The sequence below is a fragment of the Anopheles bellator genome, chromosome 1 (genome assembly GCF_943735745.2).
Source record: "Anopheles bellator chromosome 1, idAnoBellAS_SP24_06.2, whole genome shotgun sequence".
NCBI lineage: Eukaryota > Metazoa > Arthropoda > Insecta > Diptera > Culicidae > Anopheles > Anopheles bellator.
Window position 1 is genome coordinate 29,196,217 of NC_071285.1, and position 19,101 is coordinate 29,215,317.

A 19,101-nucleotide genomic window follows, 5' to 3' on the forward strand; every position below is an offset into this window, starting at 1 on the left:
TATTTATAGAATAGTTAGAGTAATACATTATTTTCATTTGGTATTTGTTGGATATCACATATCTGAAAAATGTATGATAAAAAACTTTTTTTCCAATTTTTTTCTCTTAAAAAATGGGTGCGCATTATACACGGAAAAATACGGTATTTGCTTATCAAACACGAAAAAACGGATTCGACTACCCCAGCTTCTAAGGTTGACAGCCACTTCACTACGTTATACTACAGATTTCTGTGAAAATTGAATAACTTTCGAACAAGTAAACAAAATGGCCTGTACTATACCCGATGCCGGAGTTGCCCTCAACCCACAGTCGATTCTCGACTCCGGCACCGAAAAGCATGTGGCGGCAGCGGCGCAACAAAATGGGTAGCTAATCAATTCCAATCACGATAATTACTCGCACCGCGTCCACCGTCCATCACACAGTACGACGGAAATGCGAACCGCCGGACGGACTGCGGAATTACTTCTCGTGCGGCAAAATGGCGATTTGAATTTGCTATTAGTTCCGCGCCCCGGTAGTTGGAGGGTTCCCGGGACTGAGAATTGTCCTCAACACAGCGCCAAAAACGGGGAACCCACTCCAAGTAGGGTCCACGGCTGAAATGGCTAACCGGTCCAGCTCAACCCCGATTGTCCGGGCCGGACCGTCGGGCGGAAATATTAAACGCCGTGAACGGATCGGAAATCGCATTTTTATTACTTCAATTTCACAATCGATCCAAGCGGGGGTAGAGTAGAACGCACGCGCCCCGGGCCGGAAGGGCCCCCGGGGCGGAACATTAGTATGCCGCCATCAGCATCAACGTCAGTAAACAATAGAAGAAAAAACGGTACAGCTTCAGGTTGTTTTTGTGGTTCATTTTATTACAACGAATTCTGGTTAGGCTCTGGGATTGGGGCCGGAGATGTTGTCAAGCTGGAAGAGGAGGAAAGAGGGTCAGCGGAAAGGATTAGGAGCCGGGTTACTACCCGCCGGAGGAGCACTGTATGTAGTTCGTGTGGATCATATTATTATACTCATAAATTAAAATATCCTAGCAACAGGCATTTGTTAATTTACTCTAAATCGTAGCGTATAGTAACTAATCAGCAATCAAAATCGAAGCATCGCAGCATCAAAACGTAGCGTAGATGGGCCACTATTCTGAGGGGGAGCCACGGATTGAACCGGTGCTCTGGGAGTATCGGAGTTCCGATTTAAGGTTTCGTAAATTTAAAGTACACAAACAGCAAAAAGGTAAACGAACGGAACGAAAGGGACACAAATGTTTTAAAATTGTTCAAACGATTGAGTAATTTGCACTTTTTCGAAAACTTTAAGCATTAAAAAACAGACTGGACCGTTGGCAAGCTGTGATCAACTTGATCGGAACGAAAGCGTTCAAAATGCAACCGTTGCAAACTCTCTCACGTGTGACTTTTGGGGGGGATGCTTCCCGCGGGACAACCGTAGCAAACATTACATCGTAATGCAGTCGGTTTCGGTTTTGATCGCGCTTCTACACTTGTGCGTCAGAGACGCGTTCAGCAATCGGGAACGCGAATTTGAGCAAGAAGAAGCATAATTTAATAGACAAATTCTAAGTATCGTCGAGAGAGATGCAGCTGCATATAGGAAAAAGGAAGATAGGTTGAAGCAATAGAATCACCTACGGGTGCTAACGTGATATGGGGCAAGCTAAACGCAAAACTCAATCAAACGGCTGTCCGTCGTCCGCCTGAAGCCCAAACCGGTCAGGACAGCGAAGTACGTTTTGTGGGACATAATGAAAAGAAGAAAACAATTTTCGGGCGTCCTGCGACCAAAGGACATCAAGCACGTAAACAAAGGTTTCGCTACTCCAGCGGCTCAGTCTTGATGGTGGAAGATGCTGACGACGCGTTACGCCGTGACGACGACGACGACGACGAAGAACCCCTCCTCGGCGACGTGCCGCTGGATGATGCGGCCGGCCCAGAAGACACCGGGTTGGCACCGGACAATTTATGCTGCCCATTGGAAGACGTTGGTCGAGGGTTGGCTTTCGTGGAAATGAGCGGTAGCGGGATGGTGACGTACTGTTGGGATCCATTTTCTGAAACAGAAGCAAGAATCATCGTTAACAGAATCCCAAATTGGCAATCGTCAAGAGTCTAGAGGTCTACCTTCGCTGTGGAGCTGTATCTGTCCGGATTGTAGCAAGTTCACCAGCACGTCCTGGGGCAACGTGCTGAGGGCGGCCGCCGGGTAGATGATGCTGCTGGTGATTTGTTGTGGTGTTGCTGCCACCGACACCACCGGTGAGGTTGTTGCCGCGGACGGGTTGCCCGCTGTTGATGCTGCCGGTGCCAATGGTTCCGCTTTGACTTTCGGTGAAGCTTTGCCGGCGGCCCGGCCGGTTGTCGGTTGTTTTTGATTCGCTGATTGTTTGTGTTGCTGGAGCTGTTGCTGTTGCTGTTGTCGGTGCTGAATCTGTTGCTGGAGCGCTTGCTGTTGCTGTTGGATTTGCTGCTGGATGGCGGAGATGGTGGCCGCGGCCGTGGAAGCCGTCAGCACCGACGGTGACGATGATGAGCTGATGGCCGATGATGCCTTCAGTGCCTCGGGCTCGTCCGGCTGGTGCCGAATGGATGGCTTCTCGTTGAGGCCGCTGTGATGCTGCTGCTGCTGCTGCTGATGTTGATTGTTGCTGATGATCATCGTACTAGAGCTAGGTCCTGGGGGAGGCGGTGACTCCGGTCCCGAGCAGTCGTCGGACTCGCTGCCGGACGACATCGGCGACCGGTCATCCTGTGGAGAGACAGACCGAGCACACGGAGCGTCAGTGAGACAAGTGGGCAATTTGTAATCGGATCGCCACCGATGGGAGGCCCATTACATGGCGCGTGCAAAATGAAAACATAACCAACCCCATGCAGCGTGCAGGAAAAACTTGCCCCCTGACCATAAAATCATCATTCTTCAGCGATTGAGACACAAAAAGGGATTAGCGCGCGCCTCTTCGGGCGCTTCGGCGAGGAGAGATAAATCGTTTCTGACCAAATTTGTGACGACGATGGAAAGCGCCGCCGGTGCGTGCGCCAAAAGGCCCCGATCCGAGGGGGTGACCGCGGTGCGGTGTGGCCGACTGATCGATGGATGCGCGTCGGAAAGATTGATTGCCAGCTTTCTGGTGACGAAGGTGAGTTTTATTGCACTCACTGCATTTGAACGTATTTTTTTGTTCAACCTTTCCATATTTTACAATCTTTCTTATAAATTGTCTTTTTGTAAAGTAGAGCTAATTTTTCAAAGTGTGTTACGTTTTGGCATCTTATTTAGAATGATCCTTCATTTTCGTAAAAATAAAACATGTAAGACTCTCTGACCACTTTACTTACTTCATGTAATTTTTTAGTTCGTCTGCTTAGTGTTAAACAAAATACACCTGAGGATGTTGTAAGTAAAGTGGTCAAGCGGACCATCTACTACAAGAAAAGGAATCGATGTTTTCGATCTTTTTCATTTGGATATAAAAAACGGTTTAATATTCGTCTTCTTCGTTTCACTCTATACATCAGCGATGTACTAAGCTGTTTGATAGTTTTCCAAAAGGTCTTTAATTGTCAGGTCGATGAAAGACCGAGCGATGCCAAGCATTAATCACTCAATTCGTTAAAAAGCTATAAAAAACATAAATAGCCGAGAGAGTAATAAAGGTAGGGCGCTATGCAAGTTATTTAATGCTTCAAAACACGCAAAACTGGCATTATATGAACCAAAATTCACTTATTTTCGTACAGTGCAATTTGATTACTGAAAAACCAAGCCAGCACTAATCAATTTGGAAGTTTTCGATACATAAAAACTCAGCTAATATAAATAGACTTCATCGCCTATATTTGCATCAATCAATTGAGTAAGTTGTGTATAGGAATTTGGAAGATCTCGTTAAAATGCGGTATTTAGCTTTAATTCAAGGTCAGACCGACGGCAGCGCCTCATAAAGGGTGTTACTGTCAAAAACTAGTCAAACAAAAAAAATTGTAAATCAGCCAATTTTTTTTTTAAATCAAGTCATATTTCTTTTGAAAGCTCATTAAATACAGAATATGTAAAAAAATATCATTCAGTCCTCCATCTTAAGGAATGCGAATTGCCGAACTTTTCGTGTCACCCCTTTTATTAATTCTTGCACCGTTTTCTTGGTCGCTTTCTTTGCTGCAGAACTCCAGTTTTTTTAAATTCAATTTAACTGATAACTGTTTTCCGAGCCATCTTAAGGTTCCGCTTGACGATTGCCCAATATTTTTCAATTGGGTGGAGTTCTGGCATGTTGGCGCGGTTCATGTCTTTGGGCACCACTTCGACGTTGTTTGCGGCATATCACTCCATGGTCTTTTTCCCATAACTACAAGATGCTAAATGCATCCAAAACAGAAAAGAACCTTTGTACTTTGTTAGGAAAGGCAAAAGACGTTTATTTAGGAACTCTCGGACATAAATTTCCAGGTTGATGGTCCCGATCGCGATGTAAATGCCACTTACGAACCATACGAACAGATAGCCTGCAATACGAGAAATTTCTTTGCGAATTGCAACAGCTTAATTTTCTTGCAAATCTCTGTCAACTTTCCTCTTCCAGATGCCGTGTAGTACTCCTGTCCAGGAAGCTAATTCGGATTTTCGCTCCAACTGTGCAAACTTTTGAGATGAGATGTTTCGACGCCATTTCCACAAATGAAGGGTAAATATCAAAATCGAATAACATGTATGATACTACACAAAAACATCTTTAAAATGAGACATGTACAGGATTTTTTGATGCACTATGAAAAATACTGCGTCAAGTTGAAGTTGACTTTGAAATCAAACATAACATTGGATTAAATACGATAGAATAAAGTAATAGTTGTACGATCTGAATATGATGACAATCTTTTCCTTTTTCAGGTCAGGACTGCTTCAAATTATTCCATAAAAAAAACAATCATCCCTTGACATGATGGAGATCTTGAGATACGATAAGTTGTAGAAAAGAAAGATCCAGTGTTGACTCCTAACGGTACCCACATTTCAGACAAATCTACTAATGTACTAAATATTTACGTCAATTCATAGAATTATGTCCGATAGAATTAGAATCCGATATCAAAGGAGAACCGCATAATATGAGTGCCATGATTAATATTGCGAAGGGACATCAAACTTCTTATTTTAATACCAGTCACACGACCGTGTTGTGTAACTCTATTTGTTTCTCTCGCCCCGTTCAGCGCACCCATGTAACGATTGCACGCTGCAATCGTGGAAATGTGACAAACAAGTGACTTCAACGCTCATTTTACGAACAACCCCAAGTGACGAACCGATCGTCCTCTACCAAATCATTCTCACCCCGTCGCCTCGGTTCCATCGCACCCAGGAAATGTGGCTGAAACGCGCGTTGCTGGTGATGGCGGCCCGGGCGAAAGCACACACCGTGGTATGGCCGGGTATTTCATTAATAAAATATTCCGCCCGAATTTGGCAAACACCGCCGTTCGACCGATTGGGAAAGTTCGATAGCTTCTTCGGTTGAGGGCTCTCCCCGGCCCCGGGATTCCTTTTACGGCCCGGGCTTGGCCCGGCCTCAAGCTGGCCACGTTCCACGCGGGAGCCGATCAGTCTCCGCGTGCTCCGATCGCAACGCCGTACTTTATTAATGAAGCGCAAAATTATGACGCGCCCCAGATGACGGCGAGCAACGATCGGGCAACGATCGGGGAAACGTGAGCCCCGTGATTGACACGAGCCCCGGGATGATGATTGTCACCGTTTGGATCGGGAAAGGCTTTCCCAGGACGCTGGGCCACCCCCCGCGGGCCTCCTTGGCTGACAAGTTGCGATGCTGCACTGCGTATCAAACTCCGGTTGCGATCTGAAATGCGATCTGACAAACGAGATATTTTCTATTTTTATGCATGACAACGGCATCCCCTTTTTTGGGACGGGGTTGTCGCGGACCGCGGATGTCGCGGATGCCAACGCACGGAAGGAAGGAGCCGAGGTCGAGCGGGTTGCAACGGGCAAACATTGCTGTCGAGTTTTCCCCGCGAGGTTTTTTTTCTTGAGAAACATCGGCGCAATGAGGTTGCTGCTATCGGTGATCCCTACCCCGTCGACCAGTATGGAAGCGCTGCGTGACTTGTGTCATGTCGCGAGAGCGAGAGAGGCGTACAGAGAGGAAGAAAAACTTGACTATGCCATAGTGTTTGAGTGGCCAAAGACAAATTACGAATTCAGAAATTTTCCTCACCGTTCAACGACCGGCCAGGACGCGTCGCGGCCGAGCATGGGGTGGAAATGAGTCGCTCAAAGGTTTCCCTTGGGCAAGGCAGTCTTACGAAATCATTCCCGCGTCAGTTTATGTTGTTTTAACAAACATGATTTGAGATATTCTATTTCAAGTATTTTCGAACTGACGAAAACCATTTGGAATGGATGAAATGATTTTCAATGAGCATCCAAATATTAACCCCTACACGTTAAGTATATTCCATGACGCAGAAATCCATAAATCGAAATAAAACATAGAATAGCCAAGATAGTTTTCTGATCGTGCAATCGTAAGAATAAATAGACCCTTAGAATTCATTGTTCGTACAGCATTTGACTTTTGGGTGTTTGTCAAGATTGTCAAAAGCGGTCTCTGTTTATGATGATGTTGTTTCAGAAAATTTTAAGACTCTTCAACCATCGAAAAATATTCAGCCGTTTTTTATATGACCAAAAACACCCATCGTATATGAGCCACCTTTTTATCAACGACACACCGTTAGACCTAAGCTAGGCAAGTTCCTAAACACCAATTGTGATCCTCTTCTACATAGATATCATCGTAACATTCAAATCTATTGCGTCCCTGTTTGACTTCCATTAATCGACCGCCTGCAGTACATTTTAGTACAAATAATGAATAAATAAAGGATTAATTTTATAAATAACTGGATTTTAAAACAAATCGCTCGTCATAGTTCTAAGTTCTTAGTTGGTCCTGTCGTCAGTCCAGTGGCATCCAATTGAGATATTACTCAACTACTAATCATGACTTCGTACCGGATAATGGCATTTTTTGCATTTTTCCAATTAAAACTAGAGCTTTCGTAAAATCCTTTACGGATTGTGTCAATTAGTCATTCACTAATTCAATAATTAAATGGCATTGAGTGTGCATCTTAAGTTCAGTCACTGTTTTTATTACTTTTCATTTTAAGATGAATGCTCCGAGCTCAGCAATGTCTCTTATGAGTTACTATAAATTCTTTCTCGATGCTCCGATTAATAGATTTTAAATGGTTTAAAGCATGGCCCACTTAGAATCGGGAACAATTGTATGATTTCTAGCAGCGCCTCTGGTTTCAAATTTTGGATTTCAAATCTGTTGAAAGTCATATCTTTAGTATACATTCTACTTTCAGTGCTGAATGTTTCATCTTGGTACACGGAGTTTATAGAAAGTTATGCTAAATGGAACTCAAAAGAAGAAACATAATTCTGCACACTCACGTCGAGAACCCCTCGAGGTCCGCTTTAAAAATCTCAACAACACAAAAATTCGCAAAATCAACTGGAGCTGAGCTTTGCCGTTTTCGGGAACCCGATACCGTCGACCGATAGACTTAGAGTAGACATTAGATAGATTTAAAGTAGACTGTCTACAAAGAAGCTACTGTTTTTTCCTTGCATGTAAGCATCCAAATAGAACACTTAAGCAAAACCTAGTAGTTAAAACACGCGCTAGAAAGCTGTACGAGGTTCTTACGAGATAAAACGGATGCTTGCTTATGGACGACGAAACATACGTGAAAATTGATTTTGGAGAGCTTCCTGGACCAGAGGTTTATCTTCCCACGGCACGGGAAGATGTCCCCTACAAGTTCAAATTTGTATTCGCCAATAAATTTGTACGAAAACTAATGATAAAGCAAGGAATTTGCACCTGTGGACCGAAATCAAGGTTTTCATCACAAACACGACGATGAACTCAACTCTATACAAGGAAGAGTGCCTCAAAAAGCGAGTTCTATCATTTATTAAGTCACACAAAGGTCCGGTAAAGTTTTGGCGTGATTTGGAAAGCTGCCACTCTAGCAGGGATGTAGTTCTGTGATACTTTTACGATAAGTTGAAGATAGGATAGTTGAAGAAGACTGAAAAGGTGATCCAGAATGCTGCAGCGATGGCGAGAAATTGGAACAAATTAGCCGCTGAGGTGTACCAGAAGATTGTGCAGAAAATGATGGCGCGCGTTCCAAAGAATGTTCGCGATTTCATCCGACAACCGACAGAACAAATTTCTAAACTCTTAAAGTACAATAAATAAAATACCATCAATTTGACACCTTGATATGTTTCCTAAGTCAAACCAACTCCGAGATAGAGCTAATTAAATTGTCCCCGATTCTAACTGGGCCATGCTTTAATCAATTTGATCTAACGGATCCCGGATTAATGGAGAAATTATATTTTCACATCTAATGAAATTGGTAAATCAGCCAGTTGCTGGTGGCCAATAAAATGAGTATTATACTTCGATTGTTAACTAAACGAATATCGTTTCGCTACTGTAACAAGCAAAAAGCATAGCGTTGTTGGGCGCTTCGTGACACGTGATCACGCACGCTGTAGAACGCATATAGGAATGCAGAGAGGCCTTGATCGTTATCGAGTTGGAGCCGCCAATCGAGACCGAGTCCGACCCGGCGCGAAGGTGACGCTCGCCTTTTGCCCCTCGCCAACGTACGCGGAGCGGCCCTTGACAACACAGAACCCAAAATGGGGTGTCCCACGATTAAATTCTAAGCCATCTCGTGCCACTTTTGATTTCATCAATCCGTACACAGAGAAGCCGGCGGCGACCACAGTCAGTCACGGCGCGACGGGCTGCACCGAGGTGTTGATCTAGAAAAAGGACCCTTCGGCCGGAGCATTGGAGCGGCGTGCCAATCACGATCGGCCTAGCCGGTGCACGCTGGAAAATCGAGCTAATGACGAGCCCGATCCAAGGCCGGCGGCGACAAAGTACACGGCCACGGCCCGTCACCCGTCAGGACCCACCTAACTGCGCTGCGCTGCACAGTGTCTATTCCCTTGGGGCCGGGTAGACTGCACCTGCAGCGAACCGCGGGATCCAGTGGCATTCCCTTGCATCCGGTCCTGGCCGTGGCGGCCCCAAAAGCGACATCTCCGGGCGGGCTACGTGCAGCATAAATTAATGACACCGCTGAGACAAACTATCGCCAGCTAACACCCGGGACCGCGCAGACAGGTTGGGGACAGGTTGCGAACGTGAGCCCGCCAGCCAGCCAGCCAGCCAGCCAGCGATTGATGAGCCACAGAGACATTTTGTCTGCGGCAGACCCATCGGTGATCGGTGAGCGCATCCGATCGCATCGCGTCTCAAATCTCGACCGGGCGGACCTTGCCGGGAGGAGAGGGGGGTTGGACCGCGCACTGATACGACCGGGCCGGACCCCATCCGATGCCCATCTACGGACCAGCCGGACCACGGGGCAGGTTGCACATTTTTTTGCCATATTGTCAACGTTCGGCGTTCGGAGTAAAATGTGGTTTGTCATAGCGCACACCACTTTTGGAAAAGGCGTAGCACGGCACGGCACGGCACGGCCTGCAAGTGGTTAGATGCACCCCCCCCACGGCCACCGTACCCCGCCTGCGTCAGCGTGTGTCACTGTTCATCAACATCATCGCGATCGCGGGCTTTGGAAAATTGTTGCATCCCGATCTTTGCGGGAACGATATCGAGCATCGGAACCCCGATCAATCCGGGAATGCTGGTTGCGGAAGACAAGTCGAGCATAGATTGGGGCCGGTCGTGCGCATAAAATGGTCCAAGCTAAGGCGATCCTGGAGATCCCCTTAAATCACTCACCGGGAGCGATGTCTCAATTACATGGCGGTGGCCGAAGATGCTCCAGCAAACCTCCAGCTTTTGCCAAACATGGCGTTGTCCGGCCCCCACCCAAAAAACAAAACACAAAACAATCGCCCACCACGACGACGGCTTGGGTGGTCGACAACAAAAAACGGCCAACTCCCGACCGGCCCGCCGAACCCCTGGCATCGAATTGATATTCAGCTCAGCGTGATACATTCGGTTCTGGAGCACTTCTTGGGCGAGAAAAACGGACCCTCGGTCTCGGGACACACCTGATTATGTTGCACAGCATTTGACAACAATCGGCGTGTGGTAGAGGAGCCCCACCGGGCGCGATGGCGTTGGACAAAAATTATAATTAGCAAACCCCCTCTCTGGTGGCGGAACCCATTTCTGGTCGGCTGGCCAGCAACGTTACCACCTGCGGACGGGGGTCACCGCGGGTCTTCCGGCAACTGACAGGTTATCAAACTACGGGACGGGACGTAGAATTGTTACTCCGCCATGGCCATGACGTTACAATGTTGCGTTCAGTGGAAGGTTGGAGCTTCGGAAGGTTGGCAAATGTGTTGTGGTTTGAAGTGTTCCTTTTTTAATATAATAGGACCTTTAATACGTGTTCGAATAAGTGTAGTTTAGTAGCCTGGCACTAATGTGATAAAGTTTACCGCTATTGGAATAGTAATAGGAATAGTAATGATGAATGATGACGATAATTGATAGGAATAGGAATAGTAATTGGAAATTAACCTCAGTGTTTAAATTAAATTAATTCTGTTATACGCCAAATAATCATCGCAATCAGGCAACAGGACAATTTGGAAATTTTGGTTCAAACTGCGTAAGGGACTGCGACTATCCGTCACCGATATTTCCTGTTAATAGTCGCGTCTAGTCGTAAATTCTCTTGAACATTGGCCCATCAAGGTCTGCCTAGCATTGTCTATTTATTAAACGTAATCAACATAAAATGATTAACTAACCTAGTTGCAGAACGGTAGTAGAATATTAGAGCCTCGTAGACCACCAATAACCCCTATTCCAGTTCCAGTGCGCTTCGGGCATCAGAGAGCCTTCAATTTTCTAGGATTAAGATTTTAAGATGCGATGTAAAACAGCCCACATTCCAACTGCATCTCCACAATTTTATCCAACAACTAGCAGCTCCCGGCGAGCTTCGTCACGCCCCATTTCATTCTCATTTCTCGACTATCCGGCGTTTCAGAGGATCGGACTTCTAGATGACGTCCGATCGGCTTCCCTTCCCGCCGCCCGTTATTCCTCCGTTTCGGACGATCGGCTTCCCTTTCATTTTCCGTTACTTATCCTTTTCAGACAATCGGGATTACCGGTGACTTACATGATCGGCTTCCCTTCCCGCTTCTCATCGGATACATGTCAAAACTCGCACCAGGTGAATTTGGCTCAAATTGCTTGAAAACTATCCGAGTTTACCTGAAACGAGCTAAAATTTTGTATGGGAGCCCCCCTTTGTAAAGAGGGGAGGGATTTCAAACATTCACCAGAACATTTCCCCACCCCTAAAACCCCCGCCTGCCGAATTTGGTTCGATTTGCTCGAAAACGTTGGAATGGGACGTTACGTATGAGACGTTACGTATGGGATGTTACGTTACGTAACGTTTGTATGGTAGCCCCCCCCCCCTTCCCGGAGGTGAGGGAGGGTCAAACTTTCCTATTCACAATCCGGGGTCACAAAACTACGCTGTGAAAAATTTCAAGCGGATTGGTTCAGTAGTTTTGGAGAAAAAGCGATACAGACAGACAAACAACTATTTTTATATATATATTTTTATATTTATATATATACAAATGTCTGCATCAATACTATTCTTGAGTATCCTTAGGAAGGTCAACTACCGAAATTCAACTATCTGAGCCGAACTTCGATGGACTACAAATTGCAACCGCGAAGGATCAGAATAACCAGAAAACCATCGTGGTATTGCAATAACTAATACTTTTAATTTCTAAATATTGTTTTCCTTTTCTCTTACTTTCGTAAATTACAATCGTTACGTATGCAGCTCAAAACTTCCTTTTGATGTATTCAACTGTATTACAACATGATGGTTGGCGCAAAAGTAGCTCGAAGCTGTTTCACCAAGCTTTGGCCTTAACGGTTGGATCATTAGAAGGCACTTACATCTTTCAATTCTAGGCATCCAATTTTTATTTGGAAAAAGGCTTTTATTTGGAATAAGCTAGAATTATTTTTACATTTTGAATGAAGTGCCAACTAAGTAGTAGGACCGCTAAAATCTAAAGTAGCTTTCTAATGAATAAGTAATGATCTATCTATGTCAGTTAAATGCGACCCAACGCGGTATCATTGGGAAGGTTTCGTCCTGTTCCGTTCAAGCGACATTCAAACGACTGCCCGCGCCTATTTATGAAATATGCCAAAGCCCAATCGATGTGAAACAAATCGCCCCAATCCCAATCGCCATAGAAGTGGTAACGCATAGGAGTGAAGCGATTTGCATAATGCAACCCGATTCTGCGCCCGTTTTTTTTTTTTGGCTTTCAGCACCCCTAGATGGAGTTCTTTAATCGCGCTTGGAAAGAAAAACCAACCACGGGCTGAATTTTCCCTCACCGTCGCGGCTCGGCCGTGGGCTATGTTTCCGTGGAGTGGTGATTGACAGTAGAGAACCAGTTCTGCGTGTTGCGTGTCAATGACGATTGAAGTGAAGAGAGGCCAACCAAACGAGGGAAGAAAAAAAAACGGTTGACACGTGGCCATCCCCTCGGCAGCCGAGATCAGCAGCAGCAGCAGCAGCAGCTCTCGGTGCAAGTGAAGGGCCTCTGTTTGGGTTTACTTTTTACGTTCAACCGACCACTCTCGCCAATAGTTAGAACGCAAGGTCCCGGCTGCGTCGTGCGTCGAAAAGCGTCGATGAAAATGTTGTGGCCACTTTTTGCAACCTGCGTTCGCGGCGCTCTCAAGGTTCATAACAGCCAGTGGGCAATAAAATTCGTTTTATTGCCCGAATGAACGCAAGCCCAAATATACGCAACGCAACGTGCCACCGTGCAAGGATTTTAAGTTTTTCGACTCAATCCGGCGGTCCGCAGGTCGCATTTTAATGAACACGGTTGCCCGATACCACGGCATCGCGATCCTTCCCGCGTTGATGTTGATCGAGAACCAAGAACCGCGTGCCGCGAATGACTACGTGAGGTATTGGCTGACGGATTTCTTGAGAGAACTACTACGCAACAACAACTACCACAGTAACAAACGAAAAAAGTAAAGCGAACGTAAGTAAATGCTACACCACGCGGCGCGATTGGCCGCGCAGGGAAATTTATTCAAAATGGCCGATACGTGCCGACGTCGCATAAGGCAGCCAACTCCTTTCATGGTGGTGGGGCCAAGGGGGGAGAGAAAAAACACAAACAAACCCCGGGGTGATAAAACTGATCGCGAAGCGCTGGCGAAGGACTCGCGAGGTTGGGCAAGAGTTAATTTGGCCAGCGAATGTACTCTGCTGGCGGAACGATAATAGCCCGGCGGCCATTGATTTATGCAAAACAATGTAATTATCCCCGGACATGGCTGCCATTTTGTCGATTCTATACGAAGCGGCGCAACGTGTTGTTAATGGGCGAACAATCAGGCGCTGTGGTGCTTTGCAGTGCCATAAAGGAAAGTCAATTCTGCAAAAAAAGCCTCGGACTGCAATATTATGCTACTTTCATTGAAACTTCTTTTAACTCAATTTTCCCATTTAACTTTTCTACTCCTGCCGGATTTTTGAGACGATTACCTCACCTGGAATTCAGAATCGCTGCTGTGACGTACGTTTAACAATTTTTCGTCACTTCTTGACCAAGCCCGTTGATTGTGTTTTGTAATAAACAAATGAACATGGCGAAGTTCATTTATTCATTCATTAATTTAGTTTTACAAGGAACGTTTGGAAGAAAACAAATAAAAAAGAAGAATATCGTTGCAAATATATGAGAATAAAAGTAAACATTAGAAAACTAAAGAGGAAAAGAAACGGTAAAAGAATACCAAAGATCGGGAAACAGTGAGATGTCTAAGTACGCCTTTTGCAGAACTCTGTTTGATACTTGATTGCCCTAAATGTTATACGTGATGCGAACAAGATGAAAAGCTGCTTGTCACTCCCTTTGTAGTGTTTCCTCGCACATGTTTTACTCTTCACAAACAACTCAAAATGTTAAACTTACAAAGACTTAGCGTTAGACTCACTTCGAAGTTACTGAAAAACTCAATAGTTTCGTCAACATAATTTAAACCACATCGGGTCCGAACCCGGATCCCGGATTCGTGGCCCCAAACCACAAACGTCAAACATCGGTGTGTGTCAGGATGACACACAACGACCGGGGCGACGCTGGTAGCCATACAGTCTCCGCTGGTGCGCAGCAACGAAACGTGGAAAAATGCCTCGCTGCGTCTTTGGCTGTAATTTTTACTGCATTTAGCTCGCCTCTGCGGCCCAAGAACGTTCTCGGCATTCTCGCCCTGGGTTCGCCTTGGGAAGCGCGGGAAAGCGGGTCGCGCATTCCGCAGCAAGGATATGGCGCACGGCAAAAAACGGGCCCCGGGAAGGACACAAATAAACATATAAATAAGTGAAATATTTCCTCTTTTTTCTCCCCTTGGGGCCCCCGAGTACGATTCGAAGAGCAATCATCAATTTCAGGAAGCTACATCGAGGCTACAGATTTGGCGTGTTTTTGTTGCCGTGATTTTTGCCCCGTTCCTGTGCGTTGGGAGTTGCGTCGGAAGAAAAGCAAACCTTCGCTCGGCACCTCGCGCCACTCGATCGATCGGGGCGGCCCGCGGGCATGCGTTTTGGAAGGGAAAAGCCTGCAGGCCCCGGGGGCGGACATCGATCCTCGGCAGCCTTTTCCCGTCAGCCGGCCGGCCGCCCGACCGATAGATAGCGAACATGCACTCGCCCTTTTATGCCCATATACGCCCACAAAGTGACAGCGAACATGCTCTGAATTATTGATGATCGTGCGCCGATATGTTGTGGCGATCCTGGGCTGTGGGGGCTTTCTTTGAGGCTTTCCTCCCCCGAGCACTCTGGGAGGCGATGAGAACACGGCGATCGATTGGGATCGCGAAGCCTGGCGGGGACAAAGTTGGTAGTATACGTAAGCGCAAGACCAAAAAAAGTTAGGAATCGTATTTTGGAGCACACGCAGCCTCTCGCAGGTTGATGTTCGCGGGTTCCCGCCGTTTCGTGGAAGAATTTCGAGAATGTCGCGAATATTTGGCAAATATGAGAAGTGAGAAATTAACCCGGCCATGCCATCCCGGCCATCGGTGAGCTCTGGGGGAGGCTCTGCCAGTGAGGCTCACATGTCAGATGCAATAAGAAAATTACTTTTCAGGCATGGATTTCGTATGAAACGGAAAGAACTTGTACTCCAAAGGGGGTCAGTAAAAAGTATTCACTACAGTACTTGAATAAGGTTTTTTTATAAGGCCAATGTCTGTTGCTGTTGAAAGAGCTACACGTTACTCACGGCACGGATGAAATAATAATACACTTCAAGTGAAATTAAAGGGGTTTTTTTCGATGAAGAAAACATATAGTTTTCAGGAGAAAATATCTTTTTAATGTACATTTCGCCCATTTCTCAGACAAATTGTGGATTCCTTTCCCGTTGGAGAAGAGATACTCTGCAAGTGCTTGAGGACCGCGTGAGGACGATAACATTTCACAATTATGTCATTAATCCGGTCATTCTTCCATCAATTTCCACTGTTTAAATCTGCGATTTGTTGTCGGTAGCGATCTATATTCAGCGTTTGATTCGATTTTGGTAGCTAATGGTAAACCATACGCTTCTGGTCCCACCACACACAGAGCATCTTCGATTTCTCAGACTTCGGCAGGCTTCACTAGGTGAAAGCCATCCCTTTTTGGGCTTACGGTTCTCAAAATAGACCCTATTTCCATTGCCAGTAACAATCCGATGCTCCATTTGCATTTCGCCCAATTTCTGTGACACCCATTTTTGAAGTTTCTAGATTTTTCCCATGGCTTTTATGGGATGGACGATGGGATGTCGTTGTTTGTGACACATTTAGTAATTTTGCTACTTTTTAGATTGGGTACGCATCCAAAAATATCTCCAATTCCTCATCTTAGAACCTTTTCTCAGGACCGGGATGGACATTATCCTTCAGATTGAAATACGATTCACTATTTTAGAATTACCAAAAATATCTCTCGCATACTTTCACCGCAAGAACAACGTTAATTGTTAACTTCCACAAGCAAACGACGCTCTCTCAAGTGAAAATGATAAAACATCAACCCAATAGTTTCAACTGATACACCTGGTAAGCACCGAGCCGAAGGTTCGGTCTGACTGGCCAGCCACGTGGGGTTAAAAAAAATGAGTAACCGAGCTTTGGAAGGTCGGACCACAATAATTATCCGCTTTGTCCACCTTGAATTTCGCGGCCCCCCGCCGCCAATAGCCAGCATTCTTCGGTGCAATTAAAGCCTACGCAATGCAAACCACCGTCAACCAAGATGGCATCAAGCATAACTCGAACCGATCGCCGCAGACAGCTCGCCGAGGGTTTGCGTAGCGTTTTTTCCTTTTGCCTGACCTGCCTTTGACTGTACCGTACTTACTGACTGGCCGCAGGTATTTAACAACCTCAGAGCGCACGGGCACAAGGAGACAATGGTCAACCGGGGCTCAGCCAGCATAGTTCGCCCATCTAAGGCAGTGGCACTCGGGCGGCAGAGGCTGGGGCGTGCGCATAACAGCATAATTAATATCGGGCTCCGTTTCAACGACTTATGATAATGATCGCCCGCCAGACGACGGCCACAGGCGGACGTCGGACGACGGACGATCATCGCTCCGGGAGGGCAGTGCATAATCGAGTGCATCAAAACGCCACCGACCGAGTCTGATAAGATACACCCCTAATGAAGCGCAGCGCAGCAAACGACATGTGAATACCAAATTCGCCCCCCGACCCCCGCCGTTCCAGCGCCATCCCCCGCGGTCAGTCCGTATGCTGGCGGAATATGAGATGTGTGGGTGGGACGCGAGCATATCGCGGGGACAGGGCAAAAAATTGACGAATTGCAATGCAAAGTGCTGGCCCGGAGACGCACATTTCATTCCGCATCTTTTTCCGCATCGCGGTTGCGGCTGTGCCTTGTGGCCCCGACGATGTCCGCCTGTGGTTGCACCTTGCGGTCCACCCGGTCCGCGGCATGGCCAAATGTGTCGCGACATCGCATCGAGTGCGGACGTGCGTTGGGTTTCACCGTTGGGACGCACCGGATCCTGACATTGTATGCCCTAATTTGATGGCAGCTTCTCAACCTGTTGCTCGCCCCGCCGGACGCCGGACACTTTTGCCATCTTGCTGCGGGTTTTTAGGACGAAAGTCGGGGCAGTATATAGAAGCGGGGTGCATGTTGTAAGAGAATGTCAAAATACATGAACTCCGTTCCTGGGCAACATTAGTGATCAGTCGTCAGGGTTCTTCAATCGAAACATAGACAAGCGACAGAAGCCAAGGACAGGATAGACTAACCACAATCTGACGATAAGTTGTCACGGGAAATTGTATTCGGCTGATACAAATAAAGTTATTCCAACAATGAACCTTTCGAATCGTTTCGAAAATTGGAACAAAAGTAAACCAAAGTTGATTGCATCGATTATGGATAGTACCTTAAAGGTCATAGACATAGACTTAAGAGAATAAATAAAACATTTCCAAGTCATTTTTACCCACATGAGTCTGTATGGCAGTCTGGCTGCCATCACCAATAAACAAACCATCTCAATCTATGCATTCAATCCGCATTTCTTCGGACTTCGAACTTCGTATTGTACCGATCCACCAACGGACTCTGACGGTTGCGATGGTCAGTCAGTTACACTTCGATTAAAAATAAACCAGAGCCCAGTGTTTGGGTAATTGATGGTTTATGAGCAATTGTTACTTGCGGATTTACATGTGAATTGGTGTATTTTTGTGATTTTACCTTCAAATGACACTAATTTACTCGGTTTGATAGGTTTAAATGTCTTTTTGTTTTGTTTTTAAATTTTGAAACATTTGTTTTTTTTTCTCCGTTCGATATAATTTAATTGCCACTAAAGTGAGTGTCTGCAATCATGTATTTCTGTTAAAACCTCTATGTTCAACACTACTACTTTCCTGTGTTCCATATTGAGAATGAAAGGTAAAAAATCAGAATAGAAGGAACTCACTAAGAAATAATGTAATAATGTAAAAATAAAATATGAAGTGTATAGATCGCTCTTTCTAATAACTCTAATAAGAGAGGTTTACTGGAAGCAACATCGGTCCAAAAACGATCGAGAATGCAAACCTTGTCCCGATGGGTTCCGTGCGGACATGGAAGGTCCGCCGAATAGGTCTATTAATTAGCATCGGTAATAATGTTTATGAGAAACCATGAAATGTACAGGATGTTCCATCGTGATCGAACTATTTAAATGTTGAATAACTTCGTTATTGGTCGATTTTGATAAATGAACAAGCTTTATTCGTGGTAAAGTATGCCGTTTATTAGCAGAAAGGAGTCAGAAAAAATCGGCATTAATAAGCACGCACAGTTTCCACAGTTGAAAACTGAAAAACGGTTGAGCGATTGTTTTCAATGTAAAGCGCTACATGATTTCAGCCATGATCCATGACTAAAACGGCATAGACTAACGTTTCAGAATCTGGCTCTTTTGTCGAAATCGAATGAGAAATAGCGGAGTTATTAAACATTTAAATAGTTGGATCGTGATGGAACACCCTGTATATAGTGAGCGATTGGAAGTGAGTGCACCACTGCGAAGGGCACCGAACGCTTGTAACAAGACCTTGTCTAAGGTATTCTCAGTGCACATGCACTAAATTAACATTATTTGAAACATTTACAATATAAGTCGAAAGTTCCTCAACAAAACATGGAAAGGAGAATAAAATTCGGAACGCTCCGAAAACTATAAACACTAACTGTAACCAAACTGCAAAATAGTCAAACTGCGATGAAGATGAAAAAAGTGTCTCAAAGAATATGCAAAAAACAACGAAAGAAGCGCATGAATAAAAAAGAAAGAAAAACAGCAATTACCTTATCATAACACGCATGATGCGTAAAAAACTTAAAATCCTATCATTT

General features: G+C 45.5%; 1 protein-coding gene across 1 annotated transcript in view; it reads right to left on the reverse strand.

Annotated features, from left to right (window-relative positions):
• Nucleotides 1-1,400: 1,400 nt before the first annotated feature.
• LOC131211093 (serum response factor homolog) overlaps nt 1,401-19,101 on the reverse strand; it is a 115,064-nt gene continuing 97,363 nt past the window's right edge. Inside the window, exons 3-4 of the mRNA XM_058204450.1 lie at nt 2,152-2,776; nt 1,401-2,081 (exon numbers count right to left, since the gene is read on the reverse strand). Coding sequence (XP_058060433.1) covers nt 1,843-2,081; nt 2,152-2,776 — 864 coding nt within the window. The 3' untranslated portion in view covers nt 1,401-1,842. The remainder of the gene's footprint in view (nt 2,082-2,151; nt 2,777-19,101) is intronic.